The sequence below is a fragment of the Ursus arctos genome, unplaced genomic scaffold (assembly GCF_023065955.2).
Source record: "Ursus arctos isolate Adak ecotype North America unplaced genomic scaffold, UrsArc2.0 scaffold_12, whole genome shotgun sequence".
NCBI lineage: Eukaryota > Metazoa > Chordata > Mammalia > Carnivora > Ursidae > Ursus > Ursus arctos.
Window position 1 is genome coordinate 51,317,531 of NW_026622786.1, and position 22,438 is coordinate 51,339,968.

The following is a 22,438-nucleotide window of genomic DNA, read 5'->3' on the forward strand; positions in this document are numbered from 1 at the left end:
TTGTACATTTGTCCAAACCCATAGAATATACACACCAGGAGTGAACCCTAATGTAAACTGTGGAGTTTAGGTGATAATGATTTGTCATTGTGGTTCATCAATTATAACAAATATATCACTGGTGCAGGATGATGATTCAGTGGGAGGCTGTGCATATATCTGGGTTTGAGGGTAGAGGAACTCTCTATTTAAGTTCAATTTTTCTGTGAACCTTAAACTTCTCTAAAAAATAAGTCTATTAAAGAAAAAGCTATTAACATATACTTAAGGATTTAAAGGGAAATAAGAATATAATGAGGAAACAATGAAAGCTACACACAGAACCAAATGGAACTTCTAGAATTGAAAAATATAATACTTGAAATGAAAAGTTCACTGGATGGTCTTAATCAGAGTACTAAAAAGGGCAGAAGATCAGTGTCAGTGAGCTTAAAGACAAAGCAATAGGAACATTCCAAACTGAAGTACAGAGAGAAATAAGGCAAAAAAAAAAAAAAAAAAAAAGCCTCAATAACCTGTGTCACAAGGTCATGTGACTTAACATACATGAAATTGGGATTATAATGGTGGAAAAGAGAGGAGGAGAAGCAGAAAAATATTTGAAGAAAGGGTAGCTGAAAAATTTCCATATTTTAAAAAATCTTAAACCAAGTATAAGAAGCTCAATGAAACCTAAACAAGATAAACACAATGAAAACAACATTGAGGCACATCATAAGTAATACGTCAAAAAATCTTAAAAGTTGCCAGAGAAATGACATGACATTTGGGGAATAAAGCTAATAATGACGTTATTTCTCATCAGAAGCCAGAAGACAATGCAATGACGTTTTTACTGTGCTAAAAAATTCTACACCTAGAGAAAATACCCTTCAGAAATCAAAGTGAAATAAAAACATCTTCACACAAATAAAAGCTGAGAGAATTCATTGCCAGCAGACAAGTATTGCAAGAAATGTGAAAGGAAGTCCTTCAGAGTGATAAAAAATAATAACAGAAATTAGGATTTACACAAATGAATAGAGTGCTAGAATTGGAAAATGCGAGTGAAAGTAAGAGACATTTCTTACTATTTAAAATTTTTCCCTAAAGATAATCAAGTTGTCAAAATGGTCACAAATTTTACTTGGCAAAGCAAAGGACCTAGAATAACCAAGTCAATTTTGAAACAGAAGGATAAAGTTGAAGGACTTACACTACCTGATCAGAAGCGATTTGATGTAAAGCTACAGTAACGTAGGAAGTGTGGTATTTGTCTAAGAGTAGTGATTTGGATGGCTGAGATAGAACAGTGAGAACAGTGAGTGGGTCCAGAAATAAACACAGACAAATATGCTAAAGTGAATTAATTTAGAAAGACTGTTCTTCTCATAAATGGTGCTGAAACAATTGGATATCCATATGGGGGAAAAATGAACCTCAACCCCCATGTCATATCATACATATAAATTAACTTAGTATGGGCCACAGATTTAAATATAAAAATTAAAACTATAAAGTTGTAGAAGAATCCAAAAAAGAAAATGTTTGCGATCTTAGCATAAAAAAGATGATTTAATACACAAAATTCCTAAGACATGAAAGAAAAAAATTTATAAGACTTTCTCATTAGTTAAAATGTCTGCTTGTTGAATAACACTGTTAAGGGGAAAAAATGCAAGCAACAGTCTAGAAGAATATGTTTATAATATACATCTGTCCAAAGATGTAAATAAGGAATATATAAAGGACACATACAGCCTATAAAAATACAGACAGTCTAATAAAAAATAGGCAAAAGATTTGAACAGAGACTTCTCTAAAAATATACATGAATGATTAATAGACACCTTAAAAGGTACTAAACATAATTCGTCGTCAAGGAAATGCAAGTTGAAACCATAACAAAATGCCACTATACACTAGTTGGAATGGCTAAAATTAAAAAGACTGACAACACCAAGTAGAATATGGAGTAACTGGGTTTTTTTTATATATTGCTGTGGGAGTATAAAATTGTACAACCATGTTGGAAGCCGCTGGGAAGTTTCTTAAAATGTTAAGTATAGATCCACCCAATGATCCAATAATCCTGTCCCTGGATATTCACCCAAGGAAAGAAAACATATGTCTTCAAAAAACACTTATGTAAGAATGCTCATAGCAACTTTATTGATAATAGACCCAAACTGGAAACAGCCCAGATGTCCATCAACAGATCAATGCATGAATAAATGATGGAGCACAACTCACCAATAAAAATGAATAAACCTACTTACATACATTATAACCTTGATGGATCTCGAAAACATTGTTGAGTGAAAGAAGCCAGACACAAAAGAATACATGCCAACAAACGCGTTTATGTGATATGCTATCACAAGCAAAACTAATCTGAGGTGACAGAAATCAAACCAGTGCTTGGCTGTGGGGGGTTGAGCTTAACTGGAAAGTAGCATGAGGAAACTTTTTTGGTTGATGGATATGTTCTCTATCTTGACTGGTGTGTTGGTTACATTGGTGTACAACCTTCCTTCCTTCCTTCCTTCCTTCCTTCCTTCCTTCCTTCCTTCCTCCCTCCCTCCCTCCCTCCCTCCCTCCCTCCCTCCCTCCCTCCCTCCCTTCCTTCCTTCCTTCCTTCCTTCCTTCCTTCCTTCCTTCTTTCTCTTTCTTCTTGGCTGATATTGGACCAAAATGTGGTTTTCACTAAATGAAGTTGAAATGTCAGAACTGCTTTGGGACACTATAGAGCAAGGTATCCAAAGGCTTAGGGACCCATGGCATTGGCTAGTTGATCATCATGTCCCTAGAAGAGAAATAGGTAGGTGCTGTATTGATTTGCAAGGGCTGCCATAACAAAATACCACAAACTGTGTGGCTTAAACAACAGAAATTTACTTTCTCATAATTCTGGAGGCTAGAAGCCCACGATCGAGGTGTGAGCAGAGTTGGTTTCCTCTGAGGCCTCTCTTCTTGGCTTGAAGATGGCTACCCTCTTGGAGTCTCTTTACATATTTTTAACTTAATCACTTCTTTAAAGCCTTTGTCTCCAAATCCTACATTCTGAGGTACTGGGGATTAGGGCTTCAATATATGAATCTTGGGGAGACACATTTCAGCCCATAAAAGGCAGTCTTCTCCTAAATTCTTATATGATCTGTATAAGCAGAAGAGTCAGGTGAGCAGAAGTCTAACTTGAAATACCAAAGCAAAGTCATAGCCCTTTAAGCAATTTCTATGTTTGAGTCAGTTTGCAGACCCAGAATTCCTTGAATAAAAGGGAGATATCCCACTACACTGTCGAATATATATATTGTTAATATTTCTTTCAGCTTTCCCCATAGGGACCTATAGACTTTAACCAGGGTGATGTGCATTGGGGAAAAGGAAACAACCAGGAATTTCAGGGATTACCAGACACTAGCTCTGAATGGACACTAACTTCAGAAGACCCAAAACATCACTGTGGTGATTAGCCAGATAAGGACTTATAGAGGTCAGATAATCAATGGAATTTTAGCTCAGGTCCATCTCCTAGTGGGTCACTGAACCCATCCTATAGTTATTTGCCCTGTTTCAGAATGTATACTTGGAATAGAAATATTTAACAACTGGCAGAGTCCCCATGTTTTATCCTTGACCTGTGGAGTGAGGGCTCTTACAGTAGGAAATAGCTAAGTAGAAGTCACTAGGGCTGCCTCTACCTACGGAAATAGTAAACCAAAGCAACACCACATTTCTGGAGGGACTGTAGAGATTAATGGTACCATCAAGGACTTGAAAGATACAAGTCAATGCAAGAGTATTGACTCCCATCCCATCCCCCATTCAACTCAACTATTTGGCCTGCATAGAAAACACAGGATCTTGGGAAATAACAGTGGATTATTGTAAACTTAACCAGGTGATGACTCCAATTGCAGTTGCTGTTCCAGATGTTGTTTCATTGCCAAAGCAAATTAACACATCCCCTGGTACTTGGTATGTAGCAACTGACACAGAAAATGCTTCTTTCTGCCCCCTGCTCCCCCAGGACCTGTTGATAAAACCCACTAGAGGCCGTTTGCTTTCAGCTGGCCAGGCCAGCAATACACCTTCACTGTCCTACCTCAGAGTTCTATCAGCTCCTCAGCTTAATATCACACTGGCTCATTACATTGATGGTATTACGCTGTTTGGACCTGGTGAACAAGAAGTAGACTTATTGGTAAGATTTGCATGCCAGAGGGTGAGAAATCTGATAAAATGTTTTAGGGGGTTTCTACCTCAGTGAAACTTCAAGGGTCTGGTGGCATGGGGTATGTTAAGATAGACTTACCAACATGAAGGATAAGTTGTTTCATCTGGCCCCTCTTAGAACCAAAAAAAAAAAAAAAAAAAAAGGTACAATGCCTAATAGACTTCTTTGTTCTTTGGAGGCAGCATATTCCTCATTTGGACATGTTACTCTGGCTCATTTACTGGGTGACCTGAAAAGGTGCTAGCTTTGAACAACAGAGGATTCTACTACAGGTCCAGGCAGTCATTCGGAACGCCCTGTCACTTGGGCCGTATGTTTCAGCAGATTCAATGGTGCTTGAAGTGTCTCATAGACAGAGATGCTGTTTGGAGCCCTGCAGGTATAGAGGACAATAATCTCTTTTTGTGATTTAATTTTAGAACCAGAACCTGCAGGACCTGAAGACTTTCTAGAAGGTGAAAAACTTGAACAAGAGACAGAGGAAGAGGTTAAGAAGGAAGAGGAAGAAGAAATAGAAATAGGTACAGAAGAGTCAACAATACCAGCCAATTTGGAACGACTTTGGTCCTTTTCCTGTGACTTAACCAAAGGTCTTAATGTGAGCAGCCTTGCCTGGAATAAAACAAATCCTGTAAGTTATTGAACACTTTAACAATTCTATCTTTAGCATTTAAAGGTCACTGTCAAGTACTAATGAAGATTTTTTTCCCCCTCAGATTTTAGGCAAGGGATTTTAATTAACATAAACCAGAGTTTTAACATCTCTTTACAACAAGTTCATGTTTCAAAAAGTGGAAAATGAAAATAGTTATAAATTTTTCTTCTCCTTTAATATGAAAACATCATATTTTTATTTTAGGAGATGTACTTGGGACATGGTATTCTCTGAATCCATATCAGGTACTGAAAAGTAAACCAGAAGATAATATATAATTGATTTATTTTCAGATACATCAAACTCATGTACCCAAACTTATATTTTTCTTAAAATAATCCTATTTAAAAGTATATACTTAATCTAGTGATTCTGAAAATGTGCAAAATAATTTTGAGATTTCTAAAATTAACTACTACTATCAATAATAGCAAATATTTAAACAGCACTTACTATGTCCCAGGTGCTATTGGAAGCACTTTGCTTGTTTTAACACAACAACTCTGAGTTAGGTACTATTTTCCCCAATATGTTGATGAGGACACTGAAGTACAAAAAGGATAAATAACTTGCCCAAAGTTACACATCTCTTAAATGCTCAAAGTTACACAACTAGTAAGTGAAACGGCTGGAATTCAGACCCATACATGTGACTCCAGGGTTCTTGCTCTTAACTGCACTGCCGCCAAAAATCATCTGGAGGCAAATTATATAAATCATCAAGTTAGGAATGGTATATTCGCTTTTAAAAAAGACGATTATAGGGGCAACTGGGTGGCTCAGTCGGTTAAGCGTCTGACTCTTGATTTTGGCTTAGGTCATGATCTCGGTGTTGTGAGATTGAGCCCCGAGTCTCTCTCTGTCCCTCCTCTCCTTCTCTTTAATAAAAAAAAAAAGAGATGATTATAGAGTAACAAGACTTATTTTCTCCAGGGTTTATAAACTGCTTCTGAAAACATGATTCTCAATGAGGGATTCCAAAAACCTTTTATGTAATGACAATATCTTTGGAATAGATATTTAGTGTATTTTTAAGTGGTCAAAACTAATTTGTTTGTTTAAACTGCATTGTACTATGTATGTTTAAGAATTCGTCTTATTATTTTACTTCCACACCTTATAACCTGCTATGTGCAAATATGCTAGTTGTTATGATTATTAAAAAACAGAAGTTCTGTAATCATTTTTATAGAACCTATGTAACACATTAAGTTATGTACATTATTTTTTAATAACATAAAATACTTTTAGTATGGATTGGTGTTTATAAAATTATATTTGGGAAACATCTTGTAGATAAGTGAGCTTTAATAATCAATAACAACTGTGTAATAAAGACAGATAAATCATTTTTACAAACTGAATATACTAGCATTTTAAAAATTAATATATTGCTATTGAGATTAAAGTTAAATAATTTTTAGTGAAGCTAAAAAATATGACAGACAGCATCTATCATATTTTTTAATTCATTCTACAAATACTTATTGAACATGAACTCTGTGCCAGGAACTCTGATAAGGCACTAGAGTTACAGTAGTAATTTAGTCATACATAGACCCTGCCCATATAATGGTCTCTTTGTGCCTTAATATGGAAAGTAAATAGTGCTGTGGGAATATATAAGAGAGCCTCATGAATGCTTCACAGAGGAAGTGATGCCTACACTAAATCTAGAAGAGATTAATAGGAGCTTGTCCATGTCAGGGTAAAAGGAATAGTGATGAAAAGTGTTTAAGGCAGAGAAAATTATAGAGAGATGATGTTGGCTTAAAAGTAGGGTTGTGGGGGCGCCTGGGTGGCTCAGTCATTAAGCGTCTGCCTTCAGCTCAGGGCGTGATCCCGGTGTTCTGGGATCGAGCCCCACATCAGGCTCCTCCACTGGAAGCCTGCTTCTTCTTCTCCCACTCCCCCTGCTTGTGTTCCCTCTCTCGCTGGCTGTCTCTCTCTCTCTGTCAAATAAATAAATAAATAAATAAATCTTAAAAAAAAAAAAAGTAGGGTTGTGGCAAAAAAAAATAAATATATATTTTTGATAGTTATTCTGATTATGAAGAAGAGGCTGGGTTTGGTCAATCATTAAATTTTTGTCTATAAGCATTTCTTGAAGTGACCTGCTTTATTAATCAGTTCGGGGTTCCACAACAAAATGCCGTAGACTGGCTGGGTTAAAAAACAGAAATTTTCTTGTAGTTCTGGAGGCCAACAAGTTTAGGATCAAGGTGCTGGCTGATTTGGTTACTGGTGAAGACTGTCTTTCTGGCTTGCAGAAGACCACCTTCTTGCTGTGCTCCCACATGGTGTAGAGAGAGTGCTCTGGTGTCTCTTCCTCTTTTTATAAGGCCATCAGTCCTATTGGATTAAGATTATGACCCTTATGACCTCATTTAACCCTGGTTACCTCCTAAAAGCCCTATCTTCAAATATAATGATATTGGGGATTAGGACTGCAACACATGAATTTTAAGACAAGAGGCACAATTCAGTTCATGGCATCCTGTCTTTATATTTGAAATAGTTACATCATTCTCAAAAACCTATAAAACATTATATGTGGTAATATAATCTTGGAAGATTATCTCAATATATAAAAGAACTTTTTAGCAATTGGTTCTTTTTAGATATTCATTAGTCTGAAAATATGATGGTTATTATTTTGCTTTGGAAGATGGAGGTGTAAAGTAAAAATAGATGGTAGACTGGTATTTTTTTCTCAATAGAAATGTCTTATTGCTATTTTTAACATAGTTCATTAATATGCATCTTTATATATTTTCCAATATTTTTATGCCATCTTATTTTAAACATATTTTGCTGGTTTTCAGGACCTTTTGGCTGTTGGCTATGGGCACTTTGGATTTAAAGAGCAAAAAAGAGGATTGGCTTGCTGCTGGTCAATAAAGAATCCTATGGTAACCAAATAGGAATAAACCCATTTTCAGTCAAATAAATGTCAACATAATTCCCATAAAGTACATAGTTGTATGTGATAATTAAAGTCAAAAAAGTGGCCCAGGAAGACTTTATTTTCTTTGGTTTAAATCTGTGAGAATTAAAATTTGTTTTTGTTTATGTAGGGTAAATTCATTTAATAAATATTTATTATTGCTGTTAGATCTGATGATCCAGAATTGAACCACTATTTTTTTAATCAAAATGAAGAATAAATTTGCAAGTGAAAATCCTTTGAAAGTTATGTTTCATTTAATACTAGGTTGTTTCATATTGTACGAATAAATCATCACCTCATAAGATAGATTTCTGCTATCCTGAATACATGAAATAGATTAAGATGACCATGTTATTAGCATGAGTTTTTCAAGAATAATAAGACTCAATCATGTTTTTTGTCAAACAGTTGTAGTCAATATGTTACTTTGCAGCTTTACATTAGTTTTAATTAACAACTAAAATGTGAAGTAGAAAATTTAGAGAACGATCAGAGGGGGAAAAAAAAAGAAAGATTAGAGCTTTTATAAATAGCCCAGTCTATTAGGAAGCTGGGTTTATTTAGAGTAAAAGAAAGGAAGGAAGAAGCAATTTTAAACATGTGGAAGGATTGAAATAAGATCCATCATCAGTAAGTTGTCTTCTTTTCCACATAGATTGTTAGAAGCAGGAGAGGATTTCGAAAAGACTTTAAACAAAACAAAACAGTAAAACTCTTCACAGAATTGTAGAAAAGACTACCTTAGAGAGTTTTTTGGAGCTTCTTCTATCCACTGTTTAGAAATGTCTAGATAATCCAAGCATCCGAAACAGATACTGGAAGATAGGAACATTGCTAGATAATTTGTTTGGAGCCCAATATTTTTTTTAAATAATTTTTATTTTGTTATATTAGTCACCATACAGTACATCCCCAGTTTTTTGATGCAATGTTCCATGATTCATTATTTGCATGTAACAGCCAGGCACCATGCAATATGTGCCCTCCTTGGTACCCATCACCAGCCTATCCCAATCCCCCACGTCCCTCCCCTCTGAAGCCCTCAGCATTATTTTTCCTTAAAGAAGGTGATCTACAATGATCATACAAATCCTGCTGAAAGATGATCAAAATACAATAACTATTGGAGAAGGCCATGCTGTATTTCTTAACATTATTGAGCTCTGACGATTCACCAAAGTAAAGGAAATGACTAACTGACGTTTTGTTCTCCTGTCTACTGGAAGTTAGGAGGAGAGGAATAACCGAATGTAGACTAGCTCTTCTTACATGTCCCCTGCCACCAGCCAGTCCACCATTCAGCCATCATTATACTCTATCTTTTATGGCCCGCAAAACCAAGTTTAAAATGTAATATAATTTTTTAATTCAGTGGCCAGAACGCATTTATCAGAGTCCATATGGAGTTACTGCTGTGGATTTCTCAATTGGAGCACCTAATCTTTTAGCAGTTGGCTATCACAACGGCACCATCGCCATTTATAATGTGCAGAGCAACAGTAATGTTCCAGTTCTGGATAGTAGGTGAGAATCCAAGAATTAGGTAAACATATAACATGTGCTTTTTTAAGGAGAAGTAAACATTTTCTCTAATGTTTTTTAATTTTGAATGAATGTTTATGTTGTTGAGAGTGATACCATTATTTTTCAAACATTTAATAATTCCTCATATTATCTCTCTAGCTGGAATGCTCTATCCTAAAATCTGCATGTTCTCTGCCCACCTCACCAACTTTCCTTGACAGTTGATGCTTATTCTTTTAAAAAGATTTTTAAAAGTTTCTCCAGCTTTATTGAGGTATAATTGACAAATAAAAATTGTATACATTTAGGTCATACAATGTGATTTTTTAAAGCACAGTGTAATTATTTAATATACGTATACATTGTGGAATGTTTACTACAATCAAATTGATTAATATATCCATCACCTCACATAGTTACCTTTTGTGTGTGTGTGGTTAGAACACTTAAGATCTACTCTCTTAATAAATTTCAAGTATATAGTACAGTATTAGTAACTATGATCATCATACTCTATATTAGATGTCTAGGACTTATTCATCTTGCAACTGGAAGTTTGTACCCTTTATTGCTTTGGTGTCACCCCCTCCATGTAACCTTCCCATTCCATTCTTTTGTGCATTTGTATTAGTTATCATAACACTTATTATAATGTATATATATTATTTACATATATATCTTCCTGAAGAGCTGTAAGCAACTTGAAGTCAAGGATTAAGTCTTACCTTTGTATCCTTGGCCTGTCACATAATATCAGGCATGTAATAGAATTGTAGTAAGAGTTTAATTAAGAATAAATGAATGAATGAGTGATATGGAGAAAATTAAAAAGTTAAAAGTGAAAGATATTGAATATGTTAGGTTTTTGTAATAGATCAGATACCAGTGGGGCAAAAATGAAGTAATATATTTATATTAGTGTTTGAATAAACTTAGCTAGAGCTGCAAAAAGACATAGAGCAGGGTCCTTAAGCTTAAATTTGAAATTATTTGCATAGTTTTGTAAGCATGGGCCTTTGTGCTCGTTTTTGGGAAGAGGGTCTATAACTTTTACCAAATAACCAAAGCTATATGATTTTTAAAAGATTCAGAACTATTGCTTTGGAAGGTTTGCATAAAAAAATCAAGGGCATCAGTACTACGAAGAGAGCAACCCATTATTCTGATAGGAAAACAGTCAGTAATCTGAGAAGCGATTTGAATTCTTCAGAAAAATGTTAAATCTTGGCCATAGAGAGAATCAAGCCAATGGGCAAACCTGAAACTTAGAAAGAAAGGTGAGGTAATTGTTTATTTAAACAAGACATATAATTTATTCATTTAAGCTATGAAAAAAAATCCTTATAAAGGTGAAGATACTTACACTCAGTGCGTCCAAAATAAATTTACATAACTTATCTAGGAGAAAGTAAAAGAATAGAGTAAGGAAAATATATTCTGAAGAGAAAGAAAATATTTTCTTTTGTATTTCTGTTATGGCAGTTAATATAATTAAAGGCAGTAAAATTTTCCTTTTGTAAGAAATGAGAAAAACAAAAAATACTACATGGCAAAATGATTATTTTCCCCATTTTTTGCAATACTTAAAGTAAAAGTCCAATTTTGAACAATAAAGGCATCATTCTATAAGTAGGTCACAGTGCTCCAGGGAACTGCCCTTATGACTTAGACTCATGTCCTTTTAAAAATTATGACAATGATTCTATATTTAGTGCTTTTCCCCATTTTAGTGAATCACCTCTAAAACATTTGGGACCTGTATGGCAACTACAATGGATAGAACAAGATCGAGGGACAACAGGTGATGACAAAAGAGAAATACTCGTTTCTATATCAGCAGATGGAAGAATCTCCAAATGGGTTATACGGAAAGGACTAGACTGTCATGGTAAAAAGAATGTATACATATATATGTATATATCTATCAATCAAATTATCTTTCTCTTGTAATGTGCTGCCTTAAAATGTCTAGTGAGCCATTTGTCAGAGGTGACCAATTTTGGTTTGTCTACATAAGAAAAAAGCTGGGCTTGGTCATTGTTTTTCTAAGCATCTTGTTCTGGTATTTGCTAATTTTAAACCTAATCACTTGCAAAAGATGGCAGAAATCATACTATTCTTTGTAGAAGGGACACATATTATATATACAATACTTTTTCATGTGGTAAGTAAGATACATGTTTTTTTTTTCTTTATATAAAGATTTGATGCGTTTGAGGCGAACTACTGCTAGCAGCAGCAAAAAGGGAGGGGAAAAGGAAAAAAAAGGTGAGGCTCTGATATCTCGACAGGCTCCTGGAATGTGTTTTGCTTTTCATCCTAAGGTAAATTATCTCAATCCCTTATTTGCTATTGCATATAACAACTTCCGGTAATTGAAGTGTATTAAGATATAAAGCAAGACAAAGTTTTAGCATGTTAATAAATATTGTGACTTGTAAGTAAAAAGAAAACAAATGTAGACATAACTGCAAGCCAAGGTAGAGTGACACCTTCTAGTTTGCTATACCATGTCTTCATCTGCTTTCTAGAGGAAAGGTCTCTGTTTCTGAGGAACCGTGGAAGGATTCTCTTTACAACTTCATGTTTAACTTGAGAGCCCCTCTTTGCTCCTCTTGGGTGTTCTGCTACTTTATCATATTGATAGAAACCAAATCTACTACACAGTTCTCTATGTCAATGTGAGTGGTAACTCTCATGATTCTTAGGATCAAGAAGACCAGTTAAATTCATGCTTATCAAGACCAGAATCAAATCAAAGCACAGTTAATGAAGTTCTACTTTTTCTCATTCTTTTTATCTGGAAGTCTCTGGAATCAGAAATTCAGCAACTATGACAGACATCAAGGAAATATATCCTATATGTTTTCTGTTATATGTAATATGGTCATCTCTTTAATGACACCATCATCCACCTAATTATCCAAACCAAAACTTGAGCTCCTCCTCTATTCTACCCTATCATCCAAATAATACTTAAGTCTTATTGTCCTACTCCTTTCAGTCCAAGCCTACTCACTGCTACTGTAGTTCAAGCCATTATTATATTTCGCTTTTACCACTGTAGTTGTATTCTTAATTGCTTTCATTCTCAAATTCTTGTAATTCACATTTCACTTTGACTCTAGAACTTCTAGAGTTCTCGATGTTGGCAGAGAGGGGCATAATTCACCACCAGGGTACATTTCACAATGACTTGAGATATTTTTGGTTGTTTCAGCTCTAAGAGGTGGGACATGGGAAGGAGTGCTATTGGCATCTAGTGGGCAGAGGCCAGGGGTGTTCTAAATATCCCATGATGTGTAAGACAACTACTGTCTCCCTCTGCACAGAAGAAGGAGAAATAAAAAGGGAAGGGGAAGGGGAAGAAGAATGGGAAGAAGAAAGGAAGGAGGAGGAAGAAGAAAAAGGAGAGGGATAATAATAATAATTTCATATTATTATTATTATTATTATTATTATTATTATTATTTTCTGGCCCAAAATATCAATGGAGTTGAATTGAGAAATCCTATTCTGGTGTCTGGTGTCCTAGAAATGTCCTTAGTGTAAAGAATTTGAAATGATCATGTAGTTTGTAAATAAAGGGTTTTATTTTTTCTTTTCTTATCTGGTTAACTTTTATTTCTTTTTCTTTCCTGATTATACTGGCTTGAACTTCCAGTGCAGTGATGAATAGAAGTGGTGAAAACAAACATCCCTCTCTTGTTTCTGAGCTTTGGAAGAAAGCATTCAGTCTTTTTACTATTAAGTATGATGTAAACTGTGACTTTTTTTGTAGATGCCATCAGTCACATTGAGGAGATCCCGTTACATTACCATTTTTAAGACTTTTATCAGGGATGGATGTTAGGTTTCTGTCAAATACTTTTTCTACATCTATGGAGTTGATTATATAGTTTTTCTTTCTAAGTTTGTTGATATGATGAATTACATTAATTTTAAAAAATTTTTGTTTCTGAAATAAATCCCATTTGATCATACTTTATATACTTTATACTTTTAATCTACTATTGGATATGATATGCTAAAATTTTGTTTAAGATTTTTCATCTTTGTTTCTAAGGGATATTTATCCATAGTTTTCTTTTCTGATAATGTCTTTGTCTGGTTTTGGTTTTAGGATAATCCTGTAGAATGAGTTGAAAAGTATTATCTTTTTACTTTTTTGAAAGAATTTGCATACAATTAGCATTATTTTTTCATTACATGTTTGATGGAATTAATAAACCATCTGGGCCTGGAGTTTTCTTTTGGGAAGATTTTTAACTTTTAACTAGAAATTCAAATTTTTAATAGATATAGGGTTATTATTATATTATTATCCATTTCTTCTTGAGTGAACTTTGGTAATTTGTGTCTTTCAAGGAATTTATTTCATCTAAGTTATAAATTTAGCAGCATAGTAATATTTCCTTAGTATCCTTTAATAGTTATAAAATATGTAATGATGTCACCTCCACCTTTGTGTCTTCTCTCTTCTTTAGTCTGGCCAGAAATTTATCAATGTTACTGATCTCAAAGAACCAGCTTTTGATTTCTCTATATTTTACTATTGTTTTTCTGTTTTCTGTATAATTGATTTCCAATTTGATCTCTATTTTCTTTCTTCTACTTTGGCTTTATTTGCTCTTCTTTTTCTGGCTTCTTAAAGTGGAAGCTGGGATCATTGATTTGTGACTTTTCTTCTTTTATGATGGAGACATTTGTGCTATAATTTTTCTCTAAGTACTGCTTTGGCAGCATCCCACAAACTCCAACATGTTGTATTTTCATTTTCATTCTATTCAGAATACTTTCTAATTTCTCCTTTGATTTCTTTTTTGTTGGGTGGATTATTGAGAAGCATGCTATTTGGTTTTTAAACATTTGGCTCTTTTCTAAGGATCTTTCTGTTAATTATTTCTAATTCAATTCCATCATGATCCAAGAAAGAACTTTTTATAGTGAATCCTTTTGAATTTATTGAGATTTGTTTTAAAGCCCAGAATGTGATATTTACATGTAAATTTCGCTGTGTACTTCAGAAAAATATATATTCTGCTGCTATTGGGTGGAGTGTTCTATGAATGACAATCAGGTTAGTGTTGAAATTGTTGTTCAAGTTGACTATATCCTTGCTGATTTTCTGCCTATTTCTTCCATCAACTATTAAGAGAGAGGTACTGAAATCCCTGGCCATAATTGTGGATTTGTCTATTTTTTCTTTAGAATTCTATCAGTTTTTCTTTATGTAGCTTGAAGCTTTGTTTTAGGTATACATATGTGTAGGATTGTTATGTTCTCTTGATTAAGCAACTCTCTTATCATTCTAAAGTGGCCTTGTTTATCATTGTAATATTATTTACTCTGGAATCAACTTAGTCTGATATTAATGTAGCTACCCAGCTTTCTTTTAACTAGTGTTAGCATGGTTTATCTTTTTTTTTAAATTAAGTTTTTGTTTCAATTCCAGTTAATGTACAGTGTAATATTAGTTTCAGGTGGTTCAACACTTACATGCAACACCTGGTGCTCAGCACAACTAGTGCCCTCCTTAATACCCATCATCTGTTTAACCCATCCTCCTACCCATCTCCCCCTCTGGTAACCATCAGTTTGTTCTCTATAGTTAAGAGTCTATTTCTTGGTTTTCCTCTCATTCCCCCCCCAGTACCCACCCCCACCATGTTTGTTTGTTTTGTTTCTTAAATCATTTTCCATCCTTTCACATTTAACCTATATATGTCTCTGTATTTAAAGTACATTTCTTGTTGGTCACATATGGTTGGGTCTTGCTTTTTTAAATCTAATCTCGCAATGTCTGCCTTTTAATTGTGATATTTAAACCATGTACATTTAGTTTGATTTTGATATGGTTTGGTTTGTGTCTACCATTTTGCTTCACCAGTTTATTGGTGGTGGTAGAGGATGGTGGTAGAACATGTCTGGCCTCCTTTACTGGAGGCAGGACTCCAGAACTTCTTGGAGGTTGGGCTGAGCCCTCTGTTGCAGTGGCATCACAGTTCAACTTAAATCTCTGCCCATTTCTGTTCCTTTCAAATAGATTGTTCCTGAGAGAACTCCCCAATAAATCTCTTGAATGGAAATCTCAGATTTTATAGACTGACAAAAACAACTCTAGACAGTAACCTTGATCTCTAATAGAGAAAGATAACCTACTTATAAATGGTGTTAGGATAATCATTATCCACATAAAAATGGAATTAGATACCTATCCCATCATACACAAAAAACTTCTAGAAGAAGATGTAGGAAAACATTTCTATTACCTCAAAGTAGGAAAAATTTCTTAAAGCAAAAAAAAAAATGCTAGTATATAAAAAAGTTATAAGACCAGCTACACTAAAAGGAGAACTTCTGTTTGTCAAAAAACATTAAAGAAAGTAAAAAGGTAAGCCATACACTTGGAGAAGATATTTGCAACATATATAATAGACAAAGTATATGTAATCGAATATTTAAATAACTTTTATATAAATGAATATAAAAAATATTATGAGTAAAATTGTTAAGAGCCATGAACAGAAGAGGAAATACAAATGGCCAGTAAACATAAAAATGTGCTCAACCTTGTTAATATTCATAAAAATGGGACCTAAAACCATTAGGTAGAATTTTATACCTCATACAATGGTAAAATTTAAGATCTCTAATGTAACCCAACTCTTGATGAGAATGTGGATCAAAGGGAACTTCTATACACTGCTGAATATAAATTGGTAATACTAGTTTGGGAAAAAAAATTGTACTTTATTGTGTTATTTAAAACTACTTATATTCCATGATCTAGTAGTTGCATTCTTAAGTACTGGTACATGCTAGAGCAGTGTGTCTCAAATTTTAATGTGCATACAAACTACTTGGGAATCTTGTTAAAATGAAGATTCTGATTCAGTAGGTAGGGGTAGGACCTGAGATTTTGCATCTCTAAAATGCTCCCGGGTGATACTGACTATATAGCCAGGACATAGAACCTGACTCTCAGACCTTTTGACTATGACTTCACAGTAGGAAATACACTTAAAATCTCTATTTAGTACATACATTCAGTGTTAAAAATGCTTGAGACTCCATTTAGTTCAATCTTTCATTCCAAGCAAGAATCATTTCTTCAGCATTATGTATCTAAGTAGTTATTGTTAAATTGTTCTTCTCTTTGACTAGTTCTAATGAAAGAACACTTACTATTTTCCTAGATCGCTAGTTCCATTCTTAGGTAACTCTAAATATTAGAAATTTTCTTCTTTATTTTAAGCCAGTGCTTGTTCATTTAATTTCTAGACAGGATCTAAGTTCTTCCCTCTATTCCAGCAAAGAACAAATCTATATTTTCTTTGCACAGTAGTCCTTCAGGCAGTTCAATTATTATAAAATCATGATAGAAAGAAAAAGACAACAGAGAACCACGATCAAGATAGTATTTCTAGTTTTGGTTCTAGAGCTGATTTTAATAGATCTTGAGGGATCTGATTTTCTATTTAGCACATTTACTAATGTATCACAAGCCAATACATTTAAATTTTTTGTGTTGTAGGATACAAATATCTATTTGGCTGGCACTGAAGAAGGTCATATTCACAAATGTTCTTGTTCGTATAATGAACAATACCTAGATACCTACAGAGGACATAAGGTTAGTTTAATTTTAGTAGGGGTATGGAAAATTTATCTTCTAATATTTCTGAAAAAATAGTATTAAACACAGTACTTTTAACACGCAGTAAATTTACAACTTCAGAGTTAACATTACCAACTTGAATCAAGTGCTTTCTTGTATGGAAACCATCAATAACATGTGGGGCATCTTATTTGGCTTCTAGATTTTTTTTTTTTTTTTGAGAAAGAAAGAATGCACACATTGCAAGCTGGGGGAGGGCAGGGAGGGGCAGAGGGAGACGGAGTGAGAGAATATTATGGAGCCCCACACAGGCCTCCATCTCACAGCCCTGAGATCATGACCTGACCTGAAATCAAGAGTTGGACACTTAAGTGACTGAGCCACCCAGGTGCCCCTGGCTTCTAGAGATTCTTGATTTTTTTCTTGCACATTGTGGAAGTTACAATTTTCAAAGTTTAAATAACTTTGCTTATGATAACATGCTGATCCCAAAGTAAAAATGTTTTTTCTGTACCTTTTGTGATTGTTTGATCTATGTTTTCTTCATTTTCTCCCTCATTTAAAAAAATAATCCTTATATTTTTAAAGTAAATAAGTAATGATATGTATTAATATTTAGTTAGTATTATAACAACTATATTTTTATGTTTCCATATGGCATAATTTAGGGAAGATTCTATTTATGACCTTACTCTCAGCTAAAATAATACACAATAATGCATGGTGCATAAATCTTATAGAAATCTTAGCATTTTTAGTTTGTTCATCAGGTTTAAAGTATAAGATGTTCACTATTATTTACCTATGTATTTTAATTTATGTTTCTAATTCTAGGGCCCAGTATATAAAATAGCATGGAATCCATTTTGTCATGACGTGTTCTTAAGCTGTTCTGCCGATTGGGGTGTTATTATATGGCAACAGGAGAACACCAATCCATTTCTGAGCTTTTATCCAACTACTTATGTTGTTTATGATGTTGCCTGGTCTCCAAAATCCTCCTGTGTATTTGCAGTTGCAAATGAGAGCAGAGTGGAGATTTGGGACCTTCACGTCAGCACGCAAGTGTTAATGTTTTCCTTGGTGGTATTTCTCGTAGAAGCAGTTCAAAGTAAATGATACCTGATAGTTTTGGTATTGATTAGAGAGAATCGTAGTCACTTTAAAACAAGTAATAGTTTACACTGTGAGAGTCCTTTATGAATAAAAGATATAGGCCAGGATGCTATATTCATTTTAATTTACTTATATGTGGTTTTAAAAATATTTAAATGAAAATAGGTTACCTTATTCATCTCAGACTTTTACAGGCTGATATAAGATATCAGAGCTACCTTGAGTTTCATTGCCTACTTTATAGAAGAATGCAGAGAGGCAGCTAATTGTTTTTAACTGAAGATTTTCTGCAATAAGATAAAGGGAATGAAATAATTATTTTTTTACAATATTTACTTATTCTCTTACCTTGTTTTAAAACATATTCAAATGGCCATGCATTTATTTTTATTTTTGTTTAAGATTATTTATTTATTTATTTATTTGAGAGAGAGAGAAAGAGAGCACAAGCAGCGTGAAGGGCAGAGGGAGAAGCAGACGCCCCGCCGAGCAGGGAGCCCAAGGCAGGACCTGATCCCGGGACTCCAGGATCATGACCTGAGCCAAATGCAGACGCTTAACTGACTGAGCCACCCAGGCTCCCAGGGCCATGCATTTCATTAAAATTTTTAATTTAAGGTGTTACACCAAAATTATTAGAATGTCCTCTAGACCCATCTTTCATTTTAAAACGGAAATTTATGTAGTACAGGAAAAAAGTATTTAATGATTTTGCTTCTTCAGTTGGAAAATACTGTAGATTTTTATGCTAGTTATTAGCAGAAGAATCAGGGAAATACATTCTTGTTTGAAACAAATGACAGAAAATTCAATGAGTTTATTCTTAATGGCAATTTTTTTCCCCTAGAAGTTAATAATTTAGTAACTCTAAAATTTTGTAATGGCTGATACTATAAAATGGTTTGAACCCCAAACCAAGGATTACATCACAAAACAATTTATATTTGAGTATGAGATAACTAATGTTTATAACTAATATTTATAACTAATATTTATATTTGAGTATGTGATAACTAATGTATAAAATGATCACTTAACTCATCCCACTTCTGATTTTAATTTTTTTGATAAAACTATAGTTCTGAGGACATTTCTTCAGAAGTATACAAGTTACTGCTTCTGTTGTTTTGTAAGGCATCAGATGATGGCAAAAAGGAAAAGTTCTTGTTCGAACTATTCTTTTACCTTCCAGAGGTACATTTGGATTAAAATATCCTTCTATTAAAAGACATTTACTACTTGAGAAGTTGTATTAGTCAGGGTTCTCCAGTGAAACAGAAGCAATAACAAGAGAGGAAGAGATTTCGTTTAAGGATCGGCTCACATGACTCATGAGGACTGGCAAGTGCCAAGCCCGCACTCCAGGCTGGCAGGCTAGGATTCCATCAGCAGTCCATGTTGCAGTCATGAGTCTGAAGGCAGTCTGCAGGCAGAGTTTTACTCCACTTCAGGGAACTCAGTCTTTTCTCTTAAGGTCTTCAACAAATTGAATAAGGTCTGCCTACATTATGGCGGGTAATCTGCTTTATTCAGATTCTCCTGATCTAAGTGGCAATCACATCTAAGCACAGCACCTTCACAGCAAAGTGTAGACTGGTGCTGACCAAACAACTGAGTATCCCAGCCTAGCCAAGTGAATACATAAAGTTAACCAGCACAGGAGTTTGAACTTACAAGTTCACATCTTAATTGTGAACTTCTTGAATTTATTTATTTGAAATTAGTTCACTGAAGAAATGAAAGTTTTGACTGAGTAAGGAGTTGGGAAGCAGTTATTTTGATTTTGGAAACTTACTTAAAAAGCTTATTTTGTTTTGTTCTTGTCACATGAAATCACAGAAAATATCCAACTTTTCTTTTTTTTTTTTTTTTTAAAGATTTTTATTTATTTATTTATTTGACAGAGATAGAGACAGCCAGTGAGAGAGGGAACACAAGCAGGGGGAGTGGGAGAGGAAGAAGCAGGCTCATAGCGGAGGAGCCTGATGTGGGGCTCGATCCCAGAACCCCAGGATCACGCCCTGAGCAGAAGGCAGACGCTTAACCGCTGAGCCACCCAGGCGCCCCTATCCAACTTTTCTTGATCTATACACAAAAAGAATGTATTAACAGCTGAATTTACAAATAAAATATTTTATTACAGTTTGGATCCTCTCATTGTGAATGTTGCTAACCCTGGAATCAAGTTCACAACTGTTCTCTTTGCCAAACAAACAGATTGCCTTCTAGTGGGTGACAGCGACGGACAGGTTGCTGTGTACGAACTAAGAAATATGCCCACTGCTTTGGATTCTGGCCGGGTAAGATTCAAAAGTCAAAAGTTTACGTTATTTTATGTAATTTTATGTAATTTTGTATCATACGAGGAATTTACATGGAAATATCTTAAGTATAGTGCAATAGGAAGAACATAAGCCTCAAGAGTTGCTACCTACTAAGCATGGTATCTACTGGGCTTATGTTCTTTGAGCCTCATGTTTTTTCTCTGTAAAATGAAAACAATAATGTAGCATAATAATTATAAACGTTACACGGAATAACTTTAAGTTGTGCCTAGTATACTGTGGGGATTTAATAATTGTTGAATATAGCTGAAGAAGTTTGAAGAAATATTCAAAGACTTTTACAAGAAATGATAATATTTTAGATATTATCCAATGTTCCCAAAATAGGCATTTGGTTTTTTTAGTTTCTGTAGCGTTATCCTATTGCCTTACTCTGATCTCAAATATGAAAACTTTGTTGTAAAACTTTGACGAGCAATCAGGTATTTTTTAAATTTTCTGTTAAGAATTTTATGTTATTTTTTTATCTTTTAAGGATTTATTTATTTATTCATTTATTTGAGAGAGAGAGTGCACACTCACACTCACGCAGGCTGGGGAGGGGCAGAGAGGGAAGGAAAGAGAACCTTAAGTAGACTCTGTGCTGAGCTTGGAGCCAGACCCAAGGCTTAATCTCACAGCCCTGAGATCACGCACAAACTGAACTGAAACCAAGAGTTGATCACTCAACCCAACTGTGTCACCCAGGTGCCCCTCAATATTTTGTTTTTTTATGTTTAAGTTATTATTTTATGAAGTAATCTGGAAAATATTACCATGTGTGATAAACACGTTGAAATATTTAAATTATGCAAAAATCCATAAGAAAAATACACTAAGACTACGCTAGAAGAGTGGGTAATGGTCAAGAACAGTTCATTCACAAAAAATGACTAGTAAATATATTTTAAAATTAAACCTCATTGATAATTAAAGAAATAAAAATTTATTACATTAAAATAAAACGTAGTCACATTCTCATGTATGAAATTAGCAAAGCTTTTTTTAAAGAAGGAGAAGATTCCTTCTTTTTATTTAAAAAAAATTTTTTTTAAGATTTATTTATTTATTTTGTAGAGAGAGCATGAGTGGGGGAAGGGCAGAGGGAGAGAATCTTCAGGCAGACTACCAGCTGAGCATGGAGCCTGAGGAGGGACTTGATCTCATGACCCATGAGATCGTGGCCAGAGGCAAAACCAAGAGTTGGATGCTCAATCAACTGAGCCACCCAGGCACCCCCAATTTTTTTATTTAATGGGACTTCTCAGTATTGGCAAACATTTGATAAGATAGGTTTTCTCTTATACAGAGAAATGTTGGAATAATGTGGTATTACTTCTTTGGCAGCAATTTGGCAATCTGAACCAAGACTGTCATGCTTCTGGAACTCTATTCTATAGAAATATTCATAAAGGCAATCAAAGCAATTAATTAGAGCATAATTTGTAATAGAATAAGAAACAAAAAGAGAAGGAAAAAGAAAATAATCTAAATATCCAACCAGAGGGAAACGTGGCCAGGGAAGTCAGGTGTGTTGATTAGATTTGGGTCACATGTAGGAGGTAGAGTTTTACCCCAACCACATAGACTGTAAATGTCAGACAGATGATAGATGATAGATAGATAGATAGATAGATAGATAGATAGATAGATAGATAGATGCTTGCTTAGGACTTTGTACTTGTCATTTCTCCTATCTAAAATCCAGTTTGTTCTCTCACCCACTTCAGGTCTTTGCTCAAAACATCAGTCACATTCTTGATGAAATCTTCCTTGGCTACCTTATTTTAAATTGCACCTCTACACTTTCTGTTCAGGATTCCATATGCCAAGTTAAAAGAAATAGATTAGAAGAAGAAATTTCTGACATTATGAAAGACGTAACATCCAGTATATATAAAGAACTATTAAACGATAAGAACAATTCAATGTTTTAAATGGGCAAATGTATAAAATCCTAATTCATAGGAAAGAAACTGGAAGATTAAATAAACTTAAACAACATTCATTCTCACTAGTAATGAAGAAA

General features: G+C 34.3%; 1 protein-coding gene across 6 annotated transcripts in view; it reads left to right on the forward strand.

Moving 5' to 3' along the window:
- The window catches only part of DNAI4 (dynein axonemal intermediate chain 4), an 84,272-nt gene that overhangs the window by 56,496 nt on the left and 5,338 nt on the right, over positions 1–22,438 (forward strand). The window contains exons 9-16 of one of the 6 annotated variants that reach the window (XM_026497853.4): positions 4,639–4,850; positions 7,700–7,786; positions 9,197–9,348; positions 11,079–11,236; positions 11,551–11,672; positions 16,886–16,984; positions 17,804–18,030; positions 20,229–20,385. In XM_026497853.4, coding sequence (XP_026353638.1) covers positions 4,639–4,850; positions 7,700–7,786; positions 9,197–9,348; positions 11,079–11,236; positions 11,551–11,672; positions 16,886–16,984; positions 17,804–18,030; positions 20,229–20,385 — 1,214 coding nt within the window. Of the gene's footprint in view, positions 1–4,638; positions 4,851–7,699; positions 7,787–9,196; positions 9,349–11,078; positions 11,237–11,550; positions 11,673–16,885; positions 16,985–17,803; positions 18,031–20,228; positions 20,386–22,438 lie in introns of those variants that run through there. The other 5 variants (XM_026497857.4, XR_003315873.4, XM_057310581.1 and 2 more) reach the window with 5 other exon arrangements.